We start from the raw sequence: 27173 nt of genomic DNA, 5'->3' as shown, positions 1-27173 counted from the left end.
CTAAGATATGATAAACATAAAACAAAATACAGTCAATTTCGATCTACTTGAGAAAAGAGTTAACAGTTTTAAACATTTTCATAGAACATTGATGTTTTAAGCAGCCGAGCAGTATTTTGATACGAAAGAGGTTCATTTTTAGATGAAAGAGTGAGACACCAAAACAACATAAAAGATAGACTTGAACCTGGAAGTCCAAAAATATTGACCTGATATAGCTGTTTGGGGTGGTAGCTTGACGAACGGCTGGAACGCAACTGTTATGGACAGTCGATAATCCGTTGTCTTATCCATAATCAGAGAAGAAATCAGATTTGGTACATTCTCTCCCCACCAATTAAAAGTGGCGTTTACTGTGATTGGACTCCCTCTCATTGTGGTACTGAATTGATAACGGTTGTTAGGATTCTGCAAAACGTTTCCATGAATTTCTGCTGTTCCATTGCACAGAATAGTCGCTCCGTAGATAACATTGAGCCCCCTTGCACCGTTCTTGTACAATGTATTATTCACAAATCGAAGACCAACAGTACTTATTTGAGAATTATCATACAGCAAAACGTAATGACCGACGTTTCTATAAAAGAAATTTCCTTGAACAATCGCCCACAACTTTGTTATGACACAAACGCTATTTGCTTTGCCATCAAAACCTCGCGCCAAGTTTCGAGAAAAATAGTTATTGCTCACGTTAACATTTATATAGGGCCCTGAAACTCCTTCTACGCGTAATGTGCCTCCTTTGTTGTACTCTATGGTGTTTGAATGGATATGGCTGACCGGTGGTCTTGTCGTGGACACTTCATTGAGTACTTCGGAATAAATACCTCCATTGTTATTTCCAGCAATGTAGTTATTGACTATTTCAAACACTTGGTTTGAAGAATTGAGGTGAATCGCCCCTGGTAAGCTTCCACTAAGGACAGGATTCAGACCATTGTTTGTTACCTGACAACGTTCTACTCTGAAAATATGTCGGCTTTCACTTTGAGTTGTCGTGTAATGTATACCTTGTTTCTCGTTACCACTAAAAGCACTTCCAGTTACCAAGTGTACAGCAGTAGCAGCTGTTAAGAAAATAAAATTTTACCTTTTCATAGTACAACACAAGGCAAACAAGCTTCAAAGAAGATTATCTTACTTTCGGTATTTAGTTTCCTGGCTGCACTTACCTACTTCAAGCCTTAATGCATTTTTCTGTTTATGAATTGGAAATGTCGACTAAATTTATAGGAGAGACATCAAAAAATCACCTTCTTATATTGATAAGTTTACCACATAACGTAAACATCACCTACGGAAAACAATACCTCACCTGAGAGAAGATGAGTGTCCCCCGATTTCTCCAACACTGGCTGGCCAAGGAACCATTTTTGTCAAAAGCTAGGATGTTTTTAAAAAACTTGCGCACAGGGCCATGCATGTCAACGTTCACCAATTAAAAAGTTCTCTGACACTTTCTTGTGGACGAATAAAACTTAAGGAGGCAATTATTTAGCTGTCACGGTGTCATTTCTTTGATTATCATGTTTTTCGTGAAACCCTGAGGATCTTATTGTTTACATTGTGAATATGGTGCTCCCCAGTTTTTTTGAGGATGGAAAGATTAGTACTGGGTAAGATGATGTACTTCGCTAATTACCGCCCAGTTAGTTAACCAGGTCATGCCTGTTCAATTCACCTGTAATGTATAAGTCAATTTGAAATATATCACAACTTACATGGGTCACAACTGACGAAGGCCAGGTCATCAATATTAATTCTGGTCCTGTACTCTTCATATCCCAATACCACAATCGAGTAACTGGCATTAGCAAAGGGTAGCTCAATCACTATCTTTTTCCAGTCAGTCACGTAATCGCTTATAGACCAGAGCAAGGTCGAAGAATTACTTATGTCTTCTATAAGAAAAATGGACAGCGATGCTGATAACCTGGAGTAGTAGTCATCCCGCACGTAATGGAACACTAAGTAACAGTAATTGTTGTCGCTGGAAATTGATGGGCTGATAAAGGCACCATAACCAGATGTCCAGGACGTCCGAAGATATAGTAAACCCCCTGCGTAAGATATAATTCAAAGATGAAACTTTGTCTTTGGCACATACTCGCATTTGTTGCTGTTTTAACGATGGTATTTTAAGCAACGGTACTCTTAAAGACAGGGGATGCGATTCGTCACTAAATATATGATAAAATTTGAGACGGTGAAAATGTATGGCACCTTAAAGGTTTAGTTTTAAAACTTTAGATTTTCTACAGAAAAACATGGAGAGAGCCAAAAAATCTCTTGCTTCTGTTACAGTTTAAGCGCTCACTGTCAATTCAGCTGAAATTGCCCAAGATTATTCCCCTTCTTGATGAGATAATATCAACAAGATTTTCGAAAGCTCATGTACTGGATCATAGTTTATACGAAATTTCTTTTTGATCCACAGCATTGAAATTCACACAGTTTCACGATTGCTCCTCTCAGCCAATCATTTGAGAGTACTAGAAGTTGACATGTAAAGCTCAGAGATTGACACATCAATGTACACGACTTCGATGAGGAAGATCCTGGCGGAGTATTTTGAATTCCTGAGACAACAATGTTATCGGGCGACCAACAGTTTTCCGAAATTGGCACAATTCCAGTCTTCCCTCTTTGTCATTCTACCGTTTAGTTGTTTGATTGCTTGCCTCTAATTCAGCTGAATGTACACACCCCTGACTTTGTTCCTTCATTATTTATTCTTTGGCAATTGCAAGTCGCTGCTCCAGCTCGTTCAGGCACTCCTAGTAAGTTTTGCTCGAGTTCTTCAACAACATCGCTGCGTCCTTTTTCCCGATTCTAATTTTACCATTGGGTCGTCTCTATTAAATATTATCTGGCGGGTGCTGATCTGGAAAAATTTGGAGTCCCAGTTTTGGTTGTGCTGCTGTTCTGACGACCTTTAACGATCTTATGACTTTCCGGAAAGTCGTTCTCAAGAAATTCCAATTCACTCGATAAGGTAGAACGTTTAACTGAGTCACCCACAGTCCTGTAATCCATTTCTAAGTTTTCGACTGGAAGAATAATATCCACAAAAGCAGCCGGAAGGAAAACGTTTTGTCGACGGAAGGAGTTCCCAGCCCTTCTACCTAACTTTCTACTTCATAGGACATTGGAGCTTTCACTTAAGCCAACTCATATCCGGTCACAAGATAGATGAAAACTTAAGAGATTAACGCATTCCAATATCCTTTCTAAAATATTTAAAGTTCAATCTTCTATTACTTATTACAACTCACCATTGCCTCCTGAATAGGTGTGGTCATAACGACTGTTTCCAAAATACCATCTCTTCCTCAAGGCAATTCCTTCAAAATGTGATTTGGGATAGCGTCTCCAGTCACAAAATCCCCGGTCAAATGAGCATGGAATATCTGAAGAAAATTAGGCAGACTTGTTGTCAGATCCCATCGTATTGGCACATTTTGCCCATTCACATAATACACTTCGGTGTTACCGAACAGTTGTTAAACAGAGCACAGACGTTACGATAGCGAATCTAGAATGGGGGTGTTTCCTATCACTTGTATGACACCAAAGTTCTTGCAAATACAGAATCACAAATTTTTTCTCAACTTGAAGTAAGTAAAATTGACGTGTTGAAATTTTTTAGCTTGTTTTGGCTCTAGATTGAAAAAAAAGTAAAAAAAGGTCAATGTTTCCTAATTCAAAGTTGGACTCCCCCGGCTTCCTTTCATGCGCGGTCTGTGCTTTATGTACAGGCAAAGAAATAAAAAGTGTTGACCATGACAAGGATGACGACAATAATTAATAATGATAATGATAACTAAAATGCTGACGTTAACGATAGCGAACACTGACGATAACGATAAAGAGAACGATAGTAATGATAATGAGAGTGATAAGATATTGATAATGGTCATGATGATAATTATAATAATAATAATTATAACAATAATAATGAAAATTTTATAGCCACTAACCTTTGATATCAACACGTTCAATTTGCAAAAGCATTTCGCTACTGTACCGTCCATCAAAGTGGACTCTAAAAGAATCCCAGCTGATCAAGTTTCTTTTTGAGAGTAGACCTTGGCTGCTACCATAAGTCCTGAAGATATCACGTCTATCAGGCAATTCTATCCGAAAAGATCTTATATTTTTTAGGACTAGTAGCTGGATGGCAAAACCAGTGCTTGCCTCTGTTTGAACTTTTATTTGGCAGGATACCTCTAGATCTGAGAAAGACACGAATGGTGCCCTAAAGTAAACGAATACATTGTGATCCATGACATTCACCACTTTTTGTGGGGAGCACAGATTAACTTTCCCGTATGAAATAGTATTAAACCAATTACCGTAAGCTTCATGAAAACTCAGTCCAAACTCGTTTCTTATCGATTTGACGTTTTTAAGTGTAACATTGTTTTTCGTGCTGATAAAATCAGTTCTATTTCCTCCAGTATTAACGAAGGAACTGTTCGTTATAATCACCTCTTTTTCTGGGAACCAAACCTTCACACCACCAGATGTGCAGTTAAGAACAGTCACATGATTTACTTCTGCAACGTACTGAATCATTTCAATTGCAGCAACGTTTTGGCCATGTTTCTCGCCACAGTGCTCAATTCTTAGGTGTTTTAAACTTGATGTTGACAGGTTTGAAGTGTTCCTAGCTTCGCGAAGAAATCTGATATTTCCCCAAGGCCTTCCTTCGCCACAGTTTAACACAAGATGACACGACATGTTGCAGCTAAAGTTTTGGAAAGATAAAGAGCATTCTGCTAAATCTAACTCACTTCCTTTACACTGAAGAGCGGCACAAGTATCCCAAGGGCCGTACGATTCGCAATGGGAATGATTGATGGACAATGGTGCTTTATAGCCCAGGTGTTCACATATCAGTTTTGCGTCATTAGTTTTATTGCCCTGCGTCTCATTGAAACACAGGGAGGTCCAATTCCAGTTGTGAAGTATCTCTACACGTCCTTCCCAAGGGAACTTACCTCCGGCTAATCGAATTTTGAGAAAATCGTCATCTTTTGTAAGTTTTGAAAGAGAAAATTTGACAGGTTGATGTACATTTCCGCCCACAAATAGTGAACCAAGAACCAACATGCCGACCCCTGGCATAAAATGCACCACAACACCAGGATCAATTGAAAGTGAAGCTTCAGGCAGAATAGTGACATCGGACACAACTGTATAGGGACTTTTCTCTTTTCTTAGAAGAATGTTGGATAATATCCTTCCTCCCAGAAAGCTTTTCGAGAGCGCGTTAAAGGTGGTATTTTCTTGCGAACCCTTTATTGTGTTTCCTGCATTACTGATGTAGGGACGAAAAATTACGAATGTCTGTTCGTAGTTGTCTTCAGCATCATAGATTCTCTTCTTGATTTCTTCCTCATCATCATAACCCCAGACGTTTAATGTAGCTTGTGCTGTGCTGCCATGCGAGGAGGCATGGGTGCTTACACAAAGTTCTTTTGAGAAGTCTTGGCCGCTAAATCTGTTGAAATTGATGGAAAATGTTCTCCATTCCATAAATCCAGAGACTTTTAACTGACAGGTTGGGGAACTTGATGATACAGCCACGTTGTTCAGGAGCAAATTGTTCAAAAACATTACATTCTTCATGCCAGTGTTCATTCCTACAACGTATTCGCACTGGAGAAGAACCATAAACTGTCCTTTATTCGATTTAAGAATGTTACCAACAATTGCGATGTCTTTACCTATCCTCTGAATCTCAATGACTCCACAATTCAGGCAGCTATTGTTCGTGAAAACGTTACTTCTTATAGTTGCGCCTGAACGAGAGGTTTTTTCTACATAAACGGATCTCCCATAGTTTTGTTTGAAGATGTTTCCTTCTATGATCAGAACTTTTGTGCCTCCTATTATGTCTATGACGCTTTTATCTTTGCAAAAGTTGAACAAGAAACTATTATTTCTCACAAATAATTCAGGAATGTGGGATCTACCCGTATAACGCGTAGTCAAAATAATTGGACCTTGAGTGTTATTTAGGAAAAGGTTACCGTCGAATTGCCATGGATTAGAGTGTGGAGACTCATTAATGTCTATTACAGGGCCTCGGTTGGCATAAAATGTACAGTTTGTAAAGGAGGAATAGGATGAACAAGGCAAACTGCAACCATAAATACTTCGGGAATAAACAGAAGATGCAGAATTCCATCCAAAAAATATCCCGGTTGCAGAAAGTTTCACTTCGGCATATCTACCAACCAGAAAAATCCCATATCCATTGCTATGGAAAACACCACCATTTTCAATATGGATTGTTTTTTCACCGTTCGTGTCCACATATAGTCCATTTTCGGTCGAGTTAAAAGCCTTGGTGTTCTCGATATTCACGTTACCTGAAAATGAAGAGAGCTTGATTCCAATCTTGTTTCTTACGAACTGGCAATTCAGCAGCTTCAAGCTGTTAACATGGGAAAATGCTGTCGATAAGCCATTCTTGGGTGAGTCTCGTACGTCCGTGTTTTCGATTTCAATTATTCCTGCGTTATCTCCACCCAACAAAATTCCACCTTCACCGTTGTGGCTGAAATTGCTTTGGGATATTACAAGGTTTGGTGATCTGATCTTCGTCTTTCCACCACCTGTTAGTTGAAAACAAAAAAATTCTTTATGATCACAGATTAGAAGCTTACAAAAAGATGAACTCAAGGATTTGCATCATCCCATTTGTGTGGCTTTGGAGATCTTTTGCAAATAGCGTCCAAATTGCATCTGAAGGAAAGGGTTCAACGTCTGTCGAAGCCCAAAGCATATTTTTGCAATTGCAAAAATCGCAGTCTACCGACGAGGATCACTGCTTACCTCGATATAATTAAAATAATAGCTCAACTTACTTTTGATGAGAAACAGTAGAAAATGCACCGTGTCGTCTTCATCCACATAGCCATATCTTTTCTCCAGTAGGATTGAGTTATTGCCAGACATCCAAGCAGGACGGCTATACCATTTTAACATATGGATATCCCAGAGAGTGCCTCTTGTCTTGTCTGTTCCATTGTACACGCGGAAAGCTGTGCCATATACATTGTGATAGACTAGCTGCAATCCTATTGTATATTCCGATGGAACGGTAATTATGGCCTTGCAGGCTGCTCCGCTACGTAATGTCACAACTAGATAGTACACCTCACTAGAGTCACTAATAAATGTTTCACTTTCAGTGCATATGTCCATAAACTTCTTCACAGTCGCATCTGCCATTTTTACAACGTGTGTGTTGAGAGCATTCCAGTTGTAACGATACGAAAATCCGTAGCCTTTTGTGTTTACAACATTTGTACTCAGGAACTTAAGAAATGGAGACTCCAAACGTATTCCATCCGATTCAGTTCTAGCAATTGTTGAGTTCTCGATTTTAATTGAATCTTTTACAAGGTCTGGATACATAATCTGGAAACCAATGGCAGCAGAATTACTCACAAAGACACCACTGATCACGTGACGTGGGAGGTCCACTCTGAAGGCGATTCCGGGGATAGTCAGGTCTTTTCTATATGGAAAACCTGCATAGCACACCTCAACATCTTTGAAGACGCTTTCCTTTGAAGTCACAGCAAGGTGAACGCCAGCCCAGTAAGGGATTTTGCAACCGACATACAAAACATTTCTCATGCATGATGATGATGAAATCCAGTTGTTTTTGTTGCAAATGGTGATGTTGTCTCCTTGACCTGTGTCGCATCTGACATTATGTAGGAACATTTCTTCTTTTCCACTTGGGTCATGGTAATAAGAGTCCACCGGTTCGTACCCCAATTGTCTGCATACTATGTCGTCCTCGCGTCTATAGGTATGCATACAAACTGGCATCCACGTACTGTTGATCCATATTTCAACTACCCCTTCCCACGGAGCAGGACCTCTGACGAGTCTAATGTCCTGTTGCAATGGTCTCCTTGGAAGGAACTTCACCCGTTCTTTTTTATTACCTTTTATAATAACCTTTCCTTGCACTAGGAAAACGCTCTTTAATGGAAATTCTAAAGTGATGTTTCCTTCGATAAACAAAACGCCGTCAGGCAATATTGTGACATCGCTCATAACTTGGTAGGCATCAATTTGGTTTGTAATATTGAGGACTTGATTTAATGTTCCTCCTAACTTGTTACCTCGAAGAAAACAGAAAGGTCTGACACCATCGTGTAATTTAGAGCTGGTTGAATTGTAGGAATCCAAAAATGGATAATATTGGATCTGTGCAAGTTCCACTCGATCTTCAAAGTCAAACACTCGGTCTTTTATTTTGCATTCATCTCTTGTTCCCCACCAGTTTTCTTCCGCGAGAAGAACGTGTTCACGATCTTTCAGCAGAGTTGCTAATTCGTGACAGAACAAAGGATTGATAAACGAATTAAACTTGATGGTAACGTTGCCTCCGTTTACAGCTAAAACTGCCTGCGTTTTAGTACGAAGGTAATTGTTGGAAAACAGCCGGATTCTTTGATTGTCTAGAAACGCGTTGTTTCTGATGGCGACACGGCATTTTGTGGGTAACGTTCCGCAGTCAACGAAAAGTATGTTCTTTCCTTTATTCTTCAAAAAGCTGTTCGATGAAACCTGCAGATTGAAGGGTGAGGATTCCTCATGGAAACACCTTTGCCCGTGTCTTACTATCAGAGCAAGTCCACTGTTCTCGTAATATATGTTATTGGCCAAGACAGCAGATAACACGTACCATTCCGGGCCAAGAATATCCAAACCATTTTTTTTGTTTCCCTTTACTTTATTACCAGTGAATAAAAGTTGAACACTTCTCTGCCACCGATCGTTTCCCCAACCGCAATTTGAAGGATAGATCTTACAACCACCAAGAGAATTGTTGAAAATTGTGGAGTTTGCAACCGTAATGACATAGTTCTCCGGGCGTTGATCAATTCTATAAGTAAGATAAAACAGCACACCGTATTGACTGTTCCCTGAAACATTACAGTTAAGAAGATAAACTGATCGAAGACGAGCTGATTTGGTATCTAGAAACCACAATCCGTTTCGTTTGTTGCCACCAGCAATGAAATCCTTTAAGACAACTTCTCCTCCTTGATTTTGCACGTAAAAACCATCCCTTCCGTTACCAAGAGAAGACGAAGACTCTATGTTTATGTTGGTATCCCCAAATTCGAAAGCATAACCAGATCTATAATTGTTTGAGGTAGAAATCTTCTCCAAGTTAAGTCCTCCTCTAAAAAAGTAGTTAGTGTAAACTCCTATATTTGAGTTTCCATCAAATTTACAAGAGCTGAAATTTAATCTGGTATCGGATAATCTCGTAAACAGAGCCCCATTTTGCGAATTTCCAAGAGACAGTACTTCCACTAGTCGAACATAGCAGTAGCGAAATGCCTGTAAGTAAAGTCCTTCACCGTTACTGTTACGAACAAATTGCGAGTTATAAATGTTGATTGTGGAGTTGACCTGGTTTAAGATGTGCAATCCTTGACCGCCATTTTCTTCAACAAGGCTGTCGTACATATGGAATGAAAGAGTTCCACTATCGACTACGATTCCTGACGCTTGGTTTTTCGAGGAATTGATGTTAGTTAATTCTACAGTACCTGTTATCTTGGTTATGTTAACACCGTTATACTTGTTAAGCCGAAACATAGATGTTACAACAGAGATTTTTCCTTGTGTGTTGCTGGCATAGAGTCCATAGTAGTTGTTCCCTATCACCGTTGTACGGGAGATTCGAGAATTACCAATCAAGTTGTCAATGGTAATACCAGACTTAGAATTGTTAGAAAAGGTACTGTTAGATATCACAAGTGATGAAGTCTCGCCTAAAAATGATCAAAAGCCAGTGGGTTAATGTTACGAGGAGTATACATCATCCAAAAACATTTTTAGACTTATTGTGGGCAGTCATTTTGTCTTCGTATTGAATAATTAATTAATTTTTTGGTCGATATCTTTATTGAGTAGCTAGCTTACCTATTGACCAACTGACTGTAAGCGACCGACTGACTGATGGAAAGAACCACCCACCGAAAGAACAAGCACACGACCGAATAAGGGACCGACAGACCGACCGCAGGACTGACGGTCTAGTTGATCAAAGGAAAACTACCTTTTTGAATGAGTGATTAACTGTTCAAGCGAACAGCAGATACACCAATTCGTCTTATTTAAAGAAATAAATAGAAATATATAGCTACCTTGATCTTCCATAACGACCATTTCCAAGTTAGAACTTCCTTTTGAGTAGAAGGAAAGTTCCAATATAAAAGTAAAACCAGTCTTAAATGTCCTTCCATTGTAGTCACTTGTAATTCTGTGCAGTTGGGTTTTGATAGCCGTGCTTGCATCGGTAAAATTGAACTCAAATCCACTCCCATTAATTGTTCTCAAATACACAGAGATCTTTCTTCCTGGTGAAGCTCTGAAAATCTGAAGAATGCAAATGTTTTTTCATTTCTTTAACTAGAAGATAAGTATGTCTCTAGGTTACAGGTTACGGCTAGTACTACAGAGGTGCTCGATCGGGTAACTCCCTTCCATGAAACCTGGCTCACCATTTTGACCATTTAGATATCTTTTATAAATACTTTCCTTTTGAGGAAAAATATTCTGAACATCCAAGAGGAGCAAAATGACTTCGTTTGACGGATGAAAATGAAAGGAGAGGCATTGATGTAAGTGTTTTCTTCTTCTAGCCTTCAGAGAAAACTTATTTTTTCAAGCGTTGGCTATAAATTTTGGATGGTTGAAAGCTGGTCTCTGCACATGGGGTGGAATGAAACTCCTCTTGACCAGGAGCTGTCTTTTTGCATTGTGATCTTCCCTATTGTACATGAAAAATCCTTCCCTTCGAAAAAAAAAACGCTACCTATAGCAGGGAAGAAGTGTCCTGTCTAATTCACAAAACTTTCAGCTCATGGAGATCGTGATGTTTTCCTTGATTGATTCGCCTGGTTTGATAGAAAAATTAAATTCCTCACAGTTGGAAGCTTTTCGCACTCAATCCTACCTTTCTACAATTAACCAGATGATGATTTCCAGCGGCATTTAGGAGCAAAGGAAAAGAAGCTTCCTCTGGAATGACAGAACAGAAACTCACTGCTAGGCGCTTATAGATAAGACCTCCTCCAAATCGTGCATTCTGAACTGTGACGTTTTCAATAACAACATTACCGCAGGAGCTCTCGATATTCACACCAACCACAACAGGCCCCAGGATTGAAGAATCAAATACGGCCAAGGGTTTCGCAAGTTCTTTTATATTTAAGCCGGAGGCGCTATCGTTGATTGTAACATGAAGGAAATCTGGAGCGTTTTTCACGGCATTTACGCCCTCGAGAGCATTTTCAATGTACACGTGCTCCAGCGAAGAGCTTCCTTTTTTCTCAGAGGAATTCGTCGGTTCGAAGTGAATACCTTTCCAGTAAAAAATCTCGGCCAAATATGGCAAGAGAGTGTCACACTCGATACCAACGTCCGAACTGTGAGCTGAAATATTCGTCGTTGTCATGAAAAAAAAAGAGATGAAAATAGAAGTGTAGTTAGTGGCTTAAAAGTAGCCGATTTTGTAACTTGTGGCTTTTACGAAAGTCCTTATTGATGTGGTTTCTGGGGATCTCGACACAACCTCTTCCTCAATCGATCCTTGCACTGTTTCTCAAAACATTAATAAAATTGTATTAGGGTTTCAAGTCGAGTGGGTGAGCTGACCATTTAGGAAAATTTATTTTCATATCGAGACTTAAAGTCCTCTGCCCAATAGCCGCATGAAGTGTTCAGCTTCGCAGTGTTGGTTTCAAAGCAAAAATTGCACATCACGAAATCCAAATTTAACTCAGCCTGATGTGTAAGAAAATCGGAAGAAAGTTGAAAAGAGCTTACACCAAGCATTCAAATGCTTAGCGAAGTCTGAACCTGGGATCATTCATTCTCCTAACAATATAACCACTGAATCTTACTTAAATGTCATGAAAGTAAAGGAAATGATCACCAACTAAGGAGACTCTTGATTGCTGGACAAATTCTAAACAGAGAAAGATGTTAAGCTACTTTGGTGACATGGAAAAATTAAATAGTTTTGTCGATAATCACTTGCTTTGCGGCCAGAAAGAGAATATTTCCATGGAGAGGCACATGCGCAAACAACAAAAGCATTGCTTAGGACTAAAATGAACTTACAACATGAATATGGATTATTCATAATCCATCTGTAAGAACAATCCCATAGACTCTTTTCAGTTCCTTTACAGCCAACTGTCTTCATCATCACGGGGCCGCTACCGGGATCATAGTAATACCGCTTTCCCCCAAGGAAGCCAAGATGTCTGCAGGCCACGTGCGTATCTCTGAGGTCCCAAGACCCCCAGTCGTTGCAGACAGTCCCCCACCTTCCATTATACTGCAACTGAAGGCGCCCGTTGTTGTAGGATGATCCACCTACAAGTCTTATCCCGTGAGTGTAGAATAAAGCCCCGTCTGTTTTATTGCAAAAACTTGTTTCTCCACAGGAAACCGCTCGGAAAGTAATTCTCTGCGACGGTGTCCCTTTTGCATGAAACGATCCACGAACACGAATCCCCACAGATGGAACAAAATTTAGAATTGCACCAGGCTCTATGGTAAGATTAGCATTTTCTGAGACAACAAGGTCACTGGTGACCAAGTATGGACCATCTGCACGCGTAAGGGTCTGGTTACCAGTGACAGTGCCATTCAATTGCCGTGAAATATCTGTCACGCCCTTAGAAAGCCCATACCCGAGAAAGATGGCCAGTGGTATGCAGTATTTTAGAAACATCGTGTCTGCTCTGATCTATTGGTTAGGAAGAATAGGAATGAATTTACGTATTTATACGTATTTACCGCTTCCTCAACGCATTCAGTATTACAAGTCTATTATTAGTCCGGTTATGAGTTATGTCAGCGCCATCTGGTCAAATTGTGATAAAGAATTGTTATATAGAGTTTTTAAGCTGCAGAAACGCGCTGCTAGAGTCATCCTTTACGCAGAGCGGATGGCTCCATCCGTAGAACTCTTTAATAGACTGAAATGGATTCCTTTTTACGAGAAGTGTAAGATTGACAAAGCGTCGATAATGTTTAAACGAATCCACGGTGCACTACCTAGCTATTTAAACGAGCATATTCCGATCAACAACTCAAGACATTCAAGAACTACGCGCTATTCAAACTTTAATGTACTGTGCCCCAGATATAACAAGGAAACTGAAGGCGGGCGCACTTTTCTCGTCACCGGAACCAAAATTTGGAACGAGATACCACTACGCATACGGATGGCGGACAGCATAAGGTGCTTTAAGCACAATATGTGGACTAATATTTTTTCGCAGCAACAATTTTTAAGTCATTTTTGTGTATAGTTTCCTTTTTAGTTTCTTTACTTATCTTGTAATTATATTATATTATATTAGTTTCTATTTTTATATTGTATTATACTAGTTTTTATATTGTAATTATTTCTGAGTGAGGGCCAAAAGTTTATTAGCTATGCTATTATGTGTTACCCTCGTAAAATAAAGTCTTTATTATTATTATTATTATTATTAATGAACTGGAATCAGTAGACATAAAGTTCACCTCAAGACGAAAGAAACAATTTTTTCCCTAATATTCGTCTTTTTAGATGACGTCACGGACCCCTCGTATCCCAACTACTACATTGCAAACTTCGTCAAATAAGGGTAGAGGAGTGTAAGAAAGGGGGAGCGCGGAGGGGATAATCAACCCTTCTTTTACCGTGCATTGGTATGTCCAATGGCTATGAATTAGGGAGAAGGCGGCTATACGCCCAAGCTAGGTTGTTGGCGCTCTCCACTTGATGGGAGTCAAGCGACATACTCCTATCTACAGGGAAATTATGCATTGGTAGCGTAGTCGCAAAAGACTTGAGACGAAAAATTAAAGTTGAAGAAACCAGTTCCTGCAATTGAAATTCTTCGCGCCTTACGCATGGAGATCGGGATCAGATATTTTTAGCGAGTGCTTTGTTTTGCCTAGGGTATAAATTAAGTTTCCTTAAATACTCCTGATTGAATCTAAACTTGGTGTCTTATTCCGCAATAAGAAAAGCGACAAGACACTTTAAACATTAATTGCGTGACTGAAGCGAGATCTAGATACGTCATGTTTGCATTTTTGTAACAATCGTAAGCTCTCGGAGGTCATTAACTAAGGAAAAGATAGCCCGAGAAAGTTGCTAAATCTTTTAGCTCGGTTTTCAAAGAAAGAGATACATGATTTGGTACCCCACTAATCCCCCAGAATTTCGAGCAGTAAATCAGAATTAGCTTTATATCTGTACCTCGCTGAACCGTTGAGAAACGCTTAGTTCAGGTAAATTGTTTTCAGGTAATTTGAAAATGTTATGAAATATGCAGTCTTCGTCGACGTTGAAGAGGAACAGAATTTGTTCAAATATCCGCTCCAATGGGCAAAGGACATGTTTTATTTAGATATAGACTTGTATCAGTTGTATGAATAAATGAAAGGATATGCTCCATTGCAATCTACCCATGATTAATCTTCTTATATGCCATTGCACCCCTCCAGGGCGTCTCTTTCCTTTTGTTTGTTCTTGGAAGAAATAAACTTAATCATATAAAGGAAGGAACTAATAAATCTGAGTAAAATCTCTCTGCGTACCTAGCTCATTTTCCTGCAACAGAGCACTTAAATTTATTAACAGGCGTCCATGAGCAAGCACTGTGCACTGTCATTGGTGTTGTAAAAATAAGCAGATAGACATGCCTTGAATAGCTTTCAGTCAAGTGATGCCAAAAAGTCTGTGTGATCTGGCAAATACATTCTAACTCATTTTTCGGACGCTTTTCAATCCCAACACTCCTAAGTCTCTGCCTTTCATTCTCGGAGAGAATGCTGTTTTAGGGGGTCGAAATTTCAGGTTTCTGAACGATCTTTTCAGTTCGTTGATGATCAAGTAGTTAACGAGAATTGAATGTTGCAAATCAGCCTCGCATATTTGCGCCTTACATTTTGTTGCTGATGACTTTGCAACACTTGCTCATTTCATTTTCATTTCTTTAGAGCCTCGTTGGATGAAGTTAATTCAGTGCACTTGAAAAAAAACTGCGTAGAATTATTCCATTGCTATAACAAGCTTTCTCCAAGTTTCTTTGGGCGATAAGACTAGTTAATAGAGAGAATGTCTGGTACTTACGTGAACTAGCCTCACTGTTGCATTAGTTCACAAGAAACAGATATCATCGCTGTTCAATGATTACTACTGTATAAAAGTCTCACGTTGGGACGCCGGCGCAACCTCAAGCTCGTCCAACTTCACAGTGAGTGAAGTGCAACGCCGTTCAAGTAACACAATGACGTCCTTGTGAGTAATTGTGAGATAAGCAGCGCTATCAGACAGCAGCACGTTACTCCTGTTTCGTATATTAAAAACTCGATCAAAGTTCCCGAAACCACGTTTTTCATTGTCCAATGTTCGATTTCTGCGGTGTTGTCGATTTTAGTAGACCTAATTTTGAACTAATCAGTGTAATTGCGCACAATTAGCAACATTCCACTAGTATTTGGTTCGCTTTTCGGCTAAAGACTAATATTTAAGAAAAGTTGTCTTACGTGAGGTAATTACAGCCTCCTTTACAGCTAAGTGGGAACAGAGAAACCTCACATAAAATACCTTGAAATACGCATAATCAGGAGGCGTCCCCGTATCAAGAAAAGCGGATCAACTGAAAGTTGAGCAGGCTTTGTTTAACGATTAACAATGACCGTATATGGCTACTTTGGAACAATGGCGGAAACAGCTTTAAAATACACGCGGGATTTTTCAAATTTCCGATTATCATACGAGCGGCAGATTTAAACCATCGGCAAAACTGATGATACGACAAATCCTCCCCGTGGGGGTGATTATGGTAGATTTTTTAGGATGCAAATAGTCACGGTGGGGTGGATGGTGGGGCGACTGTAGCTTTCGTATCTGAAGTAAAGAAATGTCACCGTTTTTTCCTTTACATGGCTTAAAACTGGCGAAAGATATATTCAATTAGAGGCTCACTGTGCGATACAAAAGTGCTGAGAGCATGTGTAACCGGTATTAACGTCCGACGCCTACCACGCCGTTGAATCATGTAGAAGACTATCGTCATTTGATCGATTGTTTAACGTGCGGGTATTTAAATTTCGCGCTGCGTGAATGAGATTTTGTTCCTGATGTGCACAAAAAGGTTCATATTCTCCTTCCTCTAGCGTATGATTTAAACCTGGTAATAACGTCCGAAGCCTCGCGCGTCGTTAATTCATGTAGTTTTACGGGTATCTTTCTATTATAATGCCTTTGCACCTAACGTGACGTGCGACACTTTAAAGGAATTAATAATGACATTTTATGGTCCAAGACACATTACTCCAGTCAATCCGTACTAAGTTAAATTCTTCACCGCGTATTATTCTACCAATTTAGCTTTTTGTGCAAAGAGCCCAAACAGGAAGAGGGAAGTTCATTTCTAATATTAATTTTCATCTTGGCTTGAAGCCAACAGTTTCTATCGTAAACAAAGCTACCAGACTAATAAAAGAAAACGCGTTTGGCTAAATAAATCTAGTGTTGGGCACCAAAGAACGTTGAATCTTGGAAGGTAGGAAATGACTGTACTTAATGCATGATAAACTTGAGTTTGACTTTCACCCCATGATAAGATTTGATATTCAGCCTTAACTCCTATTTCTGTGTAGTTGAAATAAAACGAAAATGAAATTTACCGAGTTTCCAAATGTGGGTATCACAAACACTTGGCGAGAAAACATCTTCAGCTGCTTGAAAGAAACAAGATCATTATCCTTAAATTTTATTTTCTTGAACAAAACATTTACTATGTTAAATAATAGGGAGTTTTTAATCCAAAAGTTTTTGGATTAAAAACGTACAACTTAGCGTCTAAGTATCTGCTTTTCCTAGCGTTTTTCGCCGTCAATTGGACCTAAAAGAATTAATCGAAATTTTTACAATGTTGGTCAAAGGACTAACTTCGGTGTCTAATACGTATGTTAACATGTGAAGATATTCCTAAGAGACCCAATTCTCTCCATCGAGCGAAGCGGATAACATCCATTTGCGCCATTTGCATTAATTTCCACATGGAACTGACAGCTGCAAGCATTTTTTTAAAATTTATTTTCATAATAAGGTTTTGTTCATAACGACAGGTCGATTTGGGAAGCTTAATCCATTGCTTGGAGCTGGCGATCAACTTAAAACTTGTGTCATACGCGCGTGGTAGAAACAGAAAACTTGGACTGCATTGTTGACTAACTTCACTTTTGGAAAAGGTGAGTCGCAGACGGCGAATCATTTTATATAGAAATATAGAGTTTGACATTTTTTAATCTAAGTTTACTATTTCCTGGGAAAAGTCGAATTGTCCAATGTATACTGAATTTATTCATACATCACCCCATGTATGAAACTGTTGCGTGATGCCAGAAAAAAGATGGCTTGTCTCAATTGAAATTAGCATAAATTTCCTCTTTGTATGATAATCGGTCTAAATAACCAAAGGCGATCGTGTAAACTCAAGTAGGAAAAATCTGAATTTTCAAGGACTTGTATAATGAAGAAAGAGAAAAAAGGTTTATAAAGAAGAATAAAGTTTTTTCTATGACTTATCGATCATGAAATAGAAAAGGAACTGGAGAAAAATTTGCGTATAGCTTTTATTAATGGCTTTTGTTCTCTTCCCTAAAATAATATCGAAAATGCTCTCTACAAAAGACAAGTGATGCTCGATGCTACCAATTTTTGTTCTTGTTTCAACTTTTTTTTTTTTTACCGATTTTTGGGAGGGAGAGGGCTGGAGCTATTTATCTAAGGCCTTTTTATACAAAAAGTTAGGAATTTAAAATATAACAGCGGTAACAGCGACATCAACAAAAACAATTAAAAACTTTACTCAAATTTGTCTTGTCCCAAGCATTTTATGTGTTAACCTCCTTTATCTCAGCTGAAATCATGAGGAAATATCTGAGAGCGGAATTGAGACATAAAATTATCCTAAATTCCTGTTACCAGATAGGCAAAAATCCGCAAATGAAGGCAGTATTAATTTTCCTCCATTTTCCCTGGGCTGGTTAAGTTACGCAGAATTATAATTTCTCTTTTTTTTTCTTTTTTTTTTCTTTACAAGACAGCACACCAAAAGTAGAGTTATAAGGAAAAAAGGATCTAGCAACCGTTTCCTCATAGACTCCTGTCCTTAAAAAGACCGTAAAAAATTAAATAGAGGCAATGCATAATTCAAGGCATGAATAAAATTTATTGGATGCCTTACCACCTTGATGTACTACGAGCCTGCTGCTTAATGTTCCTACATGATTTTAAAAACCTAAATGCTGTAATGTTTCGGTGATGGCTAAAAGGTTCCAAGGATTCTGTTATCGATTATAAAACGACGATGTAATGGAACTTTCTGAGTGGCCTTGAGTTGTTTTCCTTCATCGGAAGCAGTATTGCTATGGTTGTCAGCGTTGAACTTCCCGAACTGATTATTTCACGAATGCTTAAGTAAAAACCAGGCAAATCCTAATTTACCCTTCGTTAAGTGTAAGATGAAAAGTTCAGGATGAAGACAAGTTTCACCACAATATTCTGTATTTCTAGTCTTGCATTTCCTTGATTGTTAATTCCATATTATACATATGCACGTACTTACTTCGTTTCAACACGCCAATAAAACACATTTAATGAAAGATGAGTCGTAATCGATAGAAAATAAGTCCACAGGAGCTTTACTCGAACAGTTTGGTCTCTACGTAATTGCAAAAAACACCAGGATTTAATTTATCGCCTGCCTAAATAAAGTACTCTCTACTTCGTTGAAAACGCGATTGAGACCAGTCGACAGTTAAAAGACAACTATCAAATAACAACTCGAATGGTAAAAAGGGCCTTAAGAGCGACGCTGAATAAGTTCCCTGAAAAATGCAAGCCTCTTCAACTTAGGCAAAACCCCATCTCTTGAAGCTTTTTTTAAAACAATTTCACTCTTCTTTACTGGAACTTTTTCTTGAATTTATGTTCAGTTCTTCGCCTCAGATACAAAACAAATAGGTAACGACTGTTGAAAAAAGTTCGTCAATGCATAAGTTCTAAAGATTGTTTGACAGTTTTCAAATTAAACCATCCGTACATTAAGACTAATACAATTGCATATGTAAACAATAGAGACTTAATGACTAGAAATGTGAATCACACAATTTTTCCGACGTTTTACTAAGCCGTTTTTCAGTGGCACATCACACCTAATGAGAACTTAAACAATTTCAAGTGTAACTTGAATTCAAAATTTGAGCAACTTCCGCCGAAGAATTAGACAAGCTGGAAAGATATAGGAGATAATTTATTAATGAAGTCATTTGGTGTCTTATAGAAAGACATAAACAGCTTCTGGTATCTGTCTTGTCTGTCATCTTGAACAAAACATTTACTATGTTAAATAATGGGGGAAAATGTATTGTTTATTCTGGTAAAAGTGCGCCTAAAATATGTTTTAAAACTCCTACGGAGTGCGTGAAGCCGGCTAAATGTTTCATCGTGCACAAATTGTCGGGATGATTTTATCATAAGGACGGAAAACGTTGTGCTTTTTTTCTAACTTGTGGTGACAAAGCCGTAGGAAGAAAAATGAACGATTTTACAAGAATAGCAACTTTTCAAATAATTTCGAGCCATTATTACGTGTTGATTTAACGTTGCGTGAGACAAGACAGACGACAATTCAATAAACTATGAGTAATATGAAAAGGACGTCAGCATAAATAGTCATAAATTTACATACATTTATTTGAACTACAATGTCGACGACTCATTAAAAACTGTCATGTTAAAAATATTTATCAACAAATTTTTAGTATTTGGCATATCAGCGTAAATTTGCATCGCATTTTGTTTAATCTGTTTGTCCTCATTGTCAACTTAAATTTGTATTGTAGCTCTGAAGCCCTTGAGGTTTGAGCAGATCGTTTGTATTGCGTTTTCTTGACGTCCGTGAATTATGGTCATCGTGGCTTTCGCGCAAGGTGGAGCTGTATAAATATTCATAGTAAATTCCGACACGAATCGTCAGTATTTGCTCAAAGACTTCCTCGAGGCCAGAGCAAGTTTTCAAACTAAACATATCAAACTCATGGGGTACAAATAGTCTTAAAATGAATGTAGTGACCACGCCCACTTCAACACCCCACTCAAATCGAGTGTAATTTTCGAATGTTTTACCATTGAGCGGATTCTCTACGGAAAAAGCACTCAATGTACCTCTGAAATATTAAACTATAATATTGTGGCTTTCTATTTCGCTAATTTTCTAACTTGAAGGTAAAGTTTTTCCCTCGTCATTTTTACCTTTTCTCCGAGCGGTTGCGTGAAATTAACAAGGCGTTTTTGATCAAAACACGAGCGAGCGAAGGGTCTCGGGCGATATCTCTTTTACGCAGGCGCAAATTAAAAATGTACCGCCAGAATCAAAAAGAGGAACAAATTTCCTTTGTTTTGATATGTAAAGTGTCGAACAAAAAGCAGATTTACCCTCGTCAAATGGCGTTTCAAAACAGCTGTATCTTCCTCCTTTTGATTTTTTCCTGTTTTGTAAGCGTGAAAGCAGTAGGAGAGGGATCGGGAAACTCAGAAAGCGCTTCGGGAATTAGTCTGCCATCGTTTACTTACAAGATAAACAAGTAAGATTTGTGAAGTTCGTTGAAGTACGAAGTCTAAATATATGCCTTTTTTAAGCTTGTTTGCTGGATTTTTCGTAAACATCCCTGATTAGTTTTTCGTTTCAGCATACTAATCTATACTATTTCAAAGCAATGTAAAGACGAAGACGGAGAACCATGAGTCGGTCCTTTCAACAATCGTAAACAAACTGTTTGAGCAATCAGGTATTCGAGGTGTAATAATCAATAGCCGCACATTAGAAGTCTTCAGAAAGAAAGTATTCTGTCCTCAGAAGGCTGTCAAGAAAGCCAGTGATCGTGGCGGAAGGCAATTAAATGCGCTTCTTAGCAAGTTGGAAACGGGCTTTCGGTATCGATTCAATATCATGTCGATCTCAGTATCATACAGTTTTGTATCTTTCCTCCGTGGATTCGCCTTTCTAACGAGGGTTTATGTTGAGTATTCATTGCAAAATCGCTTTGTTTTTTTCTTTCTTTGGCTTGTCCGCCATTTTGAAAATTCGTAACGGAGAGCATGCGCATTACGTGGGGTTAGTGGTTGCGTACACCTGGAACCGAGAAAAACAAATGTTCGTCGCACTGGGGAAAGAGTTTGATATGTTACGTGAAAGGTTGATGAAAGTCCTTTTTAAAATAAGAGAACTAACTTTCAAAACCACAAACAAGTGCAACATTTCCTAAAGCAAAAAGGAAAAAACTCAATTGAAATCCTATCGTGATAATTTAACGTTGAGGCGCTTTGAAAATACTAGACAAAATTAAAAACAGGTAATTAAGTAAAATTTAAAAAACGATCTCTGGCTAAAACTTTAAAGTTTTAGCCAGAGATCGTTTTTTAAATTTTACAAGATGTTTTATCCTGGCTGCGGCCCCTCTATCTTTTCAGGTAATTAAGTGTTAACAACTGAGTTGAAAATGTAAATTGGCCACCGTAAAGAGTAAAAAAGCTGACGTTTCGAGTGTTAGCCCTTCTTCGCCACATCTTCCTAAAGCGATGAAAAAAATCACACCTTCGTTGGATGCCACGCCCAAAGTAAAAGACAAAAGGAACAAATAAAAAGTGATAACAAACGCGCTCTGCCAAAACCTCGAAAAACTTGCTTTTAGCAGTATTTCATTCTAAAAACATTTCTAGAATTCAGTTTTGACAGTTTTTAGAAAATTCTTGTACGAGAAAGATCTGCTTTTCCTTTTTAAAAGTAGAACGGTCACTTCAACTTCAAGCAGTCTCAAAGTACCTGAATGAAGGAATCCTCTTCTTAGGCAGAAGACTTGTTGGTTCCAGAAAGTCAGCACCTCATTAGAAAACAGCTGTGCGCCAGCGCCTGCTCTCTGCGAAAAATTTGGAGAAGCTGTTGACAGCTCCTTACTTTTAACAAAGATTGTTAAAATCCCCTGTAAAACTCTGGTAGTTTTTAATGAGAGAGACTTACTTTTAAGCAGGACCTGCTTTTTTTGTAAATGATAAATAAAAAAACTCGCACCTTCTTCATTGTGAGACTTGTGAGAGAAAAAATATCACACCCTCATCTTGCCACGCGTTTGATTGAAAACGAAAATAACTCAAATACATGCTCTCGCAAAAAATAGAAATCATTGCTTTGATCAGTATATCTTGTATCATCAACATAGTTACACGAATTCGGCGCTTTTGCAGAGAAGGATCCTCGTGTTAGGTAAACATGCTGGTTCTAAAAACGATGAATGCCTCGTTTGAAAACAGCTGTGCGCCAGAAACAAGGTCTTCAATCGCCTCGAGGCTCTCCACAGAAAACCGTCACTTTCGATTGTATTTAACATCAGTAGTAAGACCAAAAAATATATTTGTACGTTGAAAAAACTGACTGGTAAAAACCAGGCGACTTGACTTACATATAGAGAGAGGTGGTTTAAATGAGTCACTGCAATACGGATAAATTTAATTATTTCTGAATTTGCGAACCTTTGGCTCAATGCGCTAAACGAGGGTCAAGTCTACCCCTGGGTACACCGATGGAGATTGATTTTACTAGTTCATATTTACACTACCCACTCCCCCAGTGCAGCAAAATTGCCACTCCGATAATTTTCTCGATCAGTTACGAGCTTTTCCGCCTCCCTTCGGCCAAAGTCCCTCAGGACTACCAATTACTCAGGACTTTTGTTTGGAAAAGTTGACCCGGAACAATGGGCCATTTCTTGATACGCACTATCCTGCCGAGTTAACCTGCTTTTATATGAACGATGCAACAATTTCAGGACTTTAGCCCTCTTTGCTAAAGAGACGTAAGACGTAACAGGTAACATATTACAGTAACAGGGCACTCATAATTATGTGGGGTGCGGCAGGTTTTCTGTTTTTCATGTGCGTACAAATATTCTGCAAAAACTATCTCCTAGCGTCATCATTCTATTGAACCTCTATTTCTGTTCGATGCTTTTAAAAATTGTGCTATATCACCAATTTGTTCTTTCGGTAAAGAATCTTTGAGAGCTGACTGGCGTTACAAGGATGCGAACATGACGCACTCCCATCTGTCATGCAATGTTGAAAGCTTGACATTTCGCTGATAATTAGTTTTCATGGAGCCGAAAATAGCATCAACGATGTGCACTAGAAGAATTTCTCTCGGGAATCGTTGTTCTTGAGAAGCAAGTGACCTTATAAAGCAATTCCCGCCTTTGCTGAATGTAATTAACGTGTCTCGCTTGCTTACAAATTACGATGGCAAACTATGGAGAAATATATTTCAAGCCATCGAATACCAGCTATAATTTTAATTGAGAACCTCGGCGTGATTGTGCAAAGATCATAAATTGGTTGATCCAGTGCAACCCCAATTCTACAGTTTCCTCATAAACACTAGGTGACCTGTGTCTCCATATTTGATCAAGAAGTCTTTCTAATCTCGGAAACACATTGAATCTCAGTATTCAGACACACGTTTAAATTATAAAATTTTAGGTCTCTGTCATTTCTTTGGACTTCCATTTCTGCAGAATACATTATCTGACAGTTTGTTCTTTTCGCTGATCATTTACGCATCATACAATGAGTTAGTCAACGAACATTTAATTTTACAAAATTGGACGCCGCGTCTTTGTTTCTCGAAAGCTGTGACCTCTGTGCTTATGATAAAGCAGCAATAGTTCATTTTAGCCCTGACGATACCCTGTTGTAAACCGTAATTGAAATACTCCGTGCGATTAAAATAATTCGTGCAAAGAAGTTTAATAACCTGTTTCTATGGGTAAAGTACTTCGTTCAGAGCGCATTAAAAGTGATCCAAATAGAAGCGAGGCCTCCAAGGAATTGATCATAAGAAAATAACGTTCGACAATTTCGTAGCAGTTCTAAGCATTCTTCGAAGCATGCTATGAGCATAAACTATATTGTAATCACTATCAATCTGGAGAGCATTAGGAAAATGAGGAATGAAAAAAATGGCAAAAATTCCAAAAAATTCCATTTTGGCCCAACAAAGTGACAACTGAAAATACTGATTACGTTTGACAATAATGGAAAACGAACTATCAAATATTCAATTATTGTGAGGCGTAGAATTAACAGATAGACAAGCCCTTCACAGACAAAAAATTAAAATATTCTGAACATCTATCCTATCGAAAAGAAATTTGTTATTGACTGCACAAGTATGTGCGAGTTTATAAATGTAAACATCTTGAGAGCAGTAGGTCAATTACAGCAGTTCTTGAAAAGCCGAACTGTCCAGCTACAGACACGAGGGTGGCTTTCCCTGACGTTTTCCTTTGTATTCTGTATTGTAAGCGGATTTAATTTCCTTCCAGACGGTAATATTTCTATGTGTCAAATTGCAGAAGATCTTCTGGCGTAACATCACGTACCTTTCCTAAGAGATATCAAGGGTCGCCTTGGAACATTTAATAGCTCTAAGAAATCAAGCTATTCATAAAAAGATGTTACCGAGAAACGATTAAAATAACACAATTTCAAAACACTGCGAAGACAAATGAACCGCTCGAAAGAGGTTCAACATTGTTATGATGTTTCTGGCTCTTGTAGTATAGAATGCGAACCTGAGCCGATTATAAACGAGTAACGCCAAAACAGCCCGGTTTCAAGTGCTGCCTGTTTGATTAGCTGCATTTGTCATCAACAGTATAGACTTCCAAGAATCTGTGGCTTTTCAGATTATAAGAGAGCATGAGAAGGGCTTAAATCACTATGCGCGGTTTCATCAAATTGACTTTTTGGTTTACGAAATAAAAGAAATCAAAAGGAAACAAACGTGAAAGAGAGCTTTCAACCAAACAATCAGGTTTCACCTCAAAATAAATTTCTGGCTTTTAAATTAAAAAATAAACCGAATTAAAAATAGAAAGCTCTATTATTCGCGACTTCTAGACAAGCACAAATGCAAATCCAGGGTTTCATTGACCCTATGCAGAACGAAAAGAGATTGGGAGCGATCAACTTGAAAACGAGGCTAGTTGGGCCTTGTTTACTCGTGTTAGAAATATGGCCGCTCATGGCTCTGTAAGTAGCCGTCTTTCTCAGAGTCTTACGGAGGAAGATATCCCCGGAGCATCGCTTCAGGGAAGAAATCCGACTGCTCTTAAAACAGATGAACTTCGCTTTTGGTTAAAATGTCGTGGCGATCCAGCCAAGGGGTTAAAAACAAAGGCACAATTGTCGAAAAGGTAAGTACAGTATTTGTCAGTCGTTCGTGATACTTTTTAGAATTAAAAGAGACTTTGATATTGTAAATGGAGATCAAAAGATTTAGGAGTTATTTTTCTCGATGAAATGTTTCAAAAATGTAATGATTAATAGTTTTTGTACTTTTCATTTTGAAGAGTTCTTGAATATGTTGCGTCTGGTCGTGATAAAGATGTTGTGGATCCCGATAAAAATCTGATATACACGCGTCGAAAGGCGAGACAAGAACAACTCGCTTAAAGTGATGCGATGCCTGAGGAAAGTACTGTTAAATTTCCATCAGCCGGATGGTCTACAAGTTTACAACGAATGCCATTATTCACAAGGGCAGAGGTGGATTTACATATTTCTAAATCTGGAAAAAACTTTGACAGAAATAAACAGAACCATGCTGTTCCAACAAGCATGAAAAAGGCAAAAACATTTCTTGATGATGAATACCGGAAAGACTTAACTTGCGCAAGTGATGACCAATATTTCTATTTCAAATGCTTGTGTTACCATAGCTTTAAAAAAAATGAGCCACCCCACAAATTACAAGTTGCACTTTGTTTAGTGAGTGGAGTTGTTAAATATGCTTCGTGTACATGTGTAGCAGGATCTGTTGGTTTTTGCAATCATGTGCTTGCTCTTATGAAGAAACTCTGTAAGTTCAGCTTGTATTGTATACGTCCCAGAATTGAGGATCAGATGTGATCCTCTCTATACTCATGCCTTTGTTAGTATAGATAACAAAGTCACACCAACTTGCTCCTGTAATACCTAGTTGACCCTGTATCTGAAAGTAGTACTGGTGCCCCCTTTTTAGCCTCGGCTTTCCATTTACATTTTCTGCATAAAAAGTTTCATTGGCACATGCTTCTGAATGTGTTCGCGTTTGATTCAAAGCTAAAACTGGAGCAGTCAGTTTGCTACAATCGTTCAAGTCCTCCCGAAAACTACACTACGTCAAGTGTTTATCCAAATTCACAACATGTGTCTGATCTCGGAAATGCATTCCGACTCAGTATTAAGACACGCTCTTTAATCATAAAACTTCCAAATGACTGCCCTGTTTTTATTCTTTTCTTCAATACATGGTATATTTTTTTTGTGAGACAACACGAGGCCAAAATCAAATAAAGTTTCACGTTACTTTCATTGTTTGTTCTGTACGCTGATAGTCATCTTTGCATTACATGAGTTAGTCAACGAACGTTAAATATTGCAAATCAACCTCATATCTTTGTGCCATAAAAGTTGTTCTGGAGACAGAGCAACATCCACTCTATCTCCATTCCTTTGGAATCTCGTTGGAAAATGGAAAATATACATGGACAAAATTGAACTGAATATTATTTCGCTGCTATGAGGAGCTTCCTACAAGTTTCTTTGCGCGACGCAACTAGCTAATACAGAAAATGTAAAAACTTACGTGAACTATCCTCACCGTTTCATGAGCTCACAAGACACAAATATCATCGCTGCTCAATGATGAGCTCTGAGTGATTTACTGCGAAACTTCTCGCTCAATTGGGCGCACAACGTCAAAAAGCTCAGTGCGTGAAAGATATACACTGTTTGAGTGACACAGTGATGTCACGTAATTCTGGGGCTTAGTGAAATTGTTTGGTATATGAACGATAAATGTAGATTTTAACTTCATTCAAATGACTACAATAACGTCAACAACAAAAACAAAGTGACTCTGTTTCGTACAATTCTTTCTTTCTTAAAATGCACGGTTATATCTGTTTCTCGTAATTTTTAATTCTAGCCCAGAGCGTTT

The 27173-nt window shown here is 38.5% G+C and overlaps 1 protein-coding gene and 1 long non-coding RNA gene across 2 annotated transcripts in view; one reads left to right on the top strand and one right to left on the bottom strand.

The window, feature by feature from the left end:
• The window catches only part of LOC113686613 (uncharacterized), a 56598-nt gene extending 29640 nt beyond the window's left edge, over window positions 1–26958 (bottom strand). The window contains exons 1-9 of the mRNA XM_089207782.1: window positions 26820–26958; window positions 12178–12811; window positions 11009–11487; window positions 10197–10428; window positions 6879–9821; window positions 3981–6626; window positions 3276–3410; window positions 1722–2060; window positions 210–1067 (exon numbers count right to left, since the gene is read on the bottom strand). Coding sequence (XP_089063908.1) covers window positions 210–1067; window positions 1722–2060; window positions 3276–3410; window positions 3981–6626; window positions 6879–9821; window positions 10197–10428; window positions 11009–11487; window positions 12178–12796 — 8251 coding nt within the window. The 5' untranslated portion in view covers window positions 12797–12811; window positions 26820–26958. The remainder of the gene's footprint in view (window positions 1–209; window positions 1068–1721; window positions 2061–3275; window positions 3411–3980; window positions 6627–6878; window positions 9822–10196; window positions 10429–11008; window positions 11488–12177; window positions 12812–26819) is intronic.
• On the top strand, window positions 25142–25959 carry LOC149044677 (uncharacterized). The gene is made up of 2 exons (XR_016187007.1): window positions 25142–25386; window positions 25543–25959. It is a non-coding gene; the product is annotated as an uncharacterized LOC149044677 (long non-coding RNA).
• Window positions 26959–27173: the final 215 nt, after the last annotated feature.

This window comes from Pocillopora damicornis, chromosome 5, assembly GCF_964200805.1.
Source record: "Pocillopora damicornis chromosome 5, jaPocDami1.2, whole genome shotgun sequence".
Classification (NCBI taxonomy): domain Eukaryota; kingdom Metazoa; phylum Cnidaria; class Anthozoa; order Scleractinia; family Pocilloporidae; genus Pocillopora; species Pocillopora damicornis.
The sequence above is the reverse complement of the archived record's forward strand: the minus strand, read 5'-3'. Positions and strand labels throughout refer to the sequence as shown.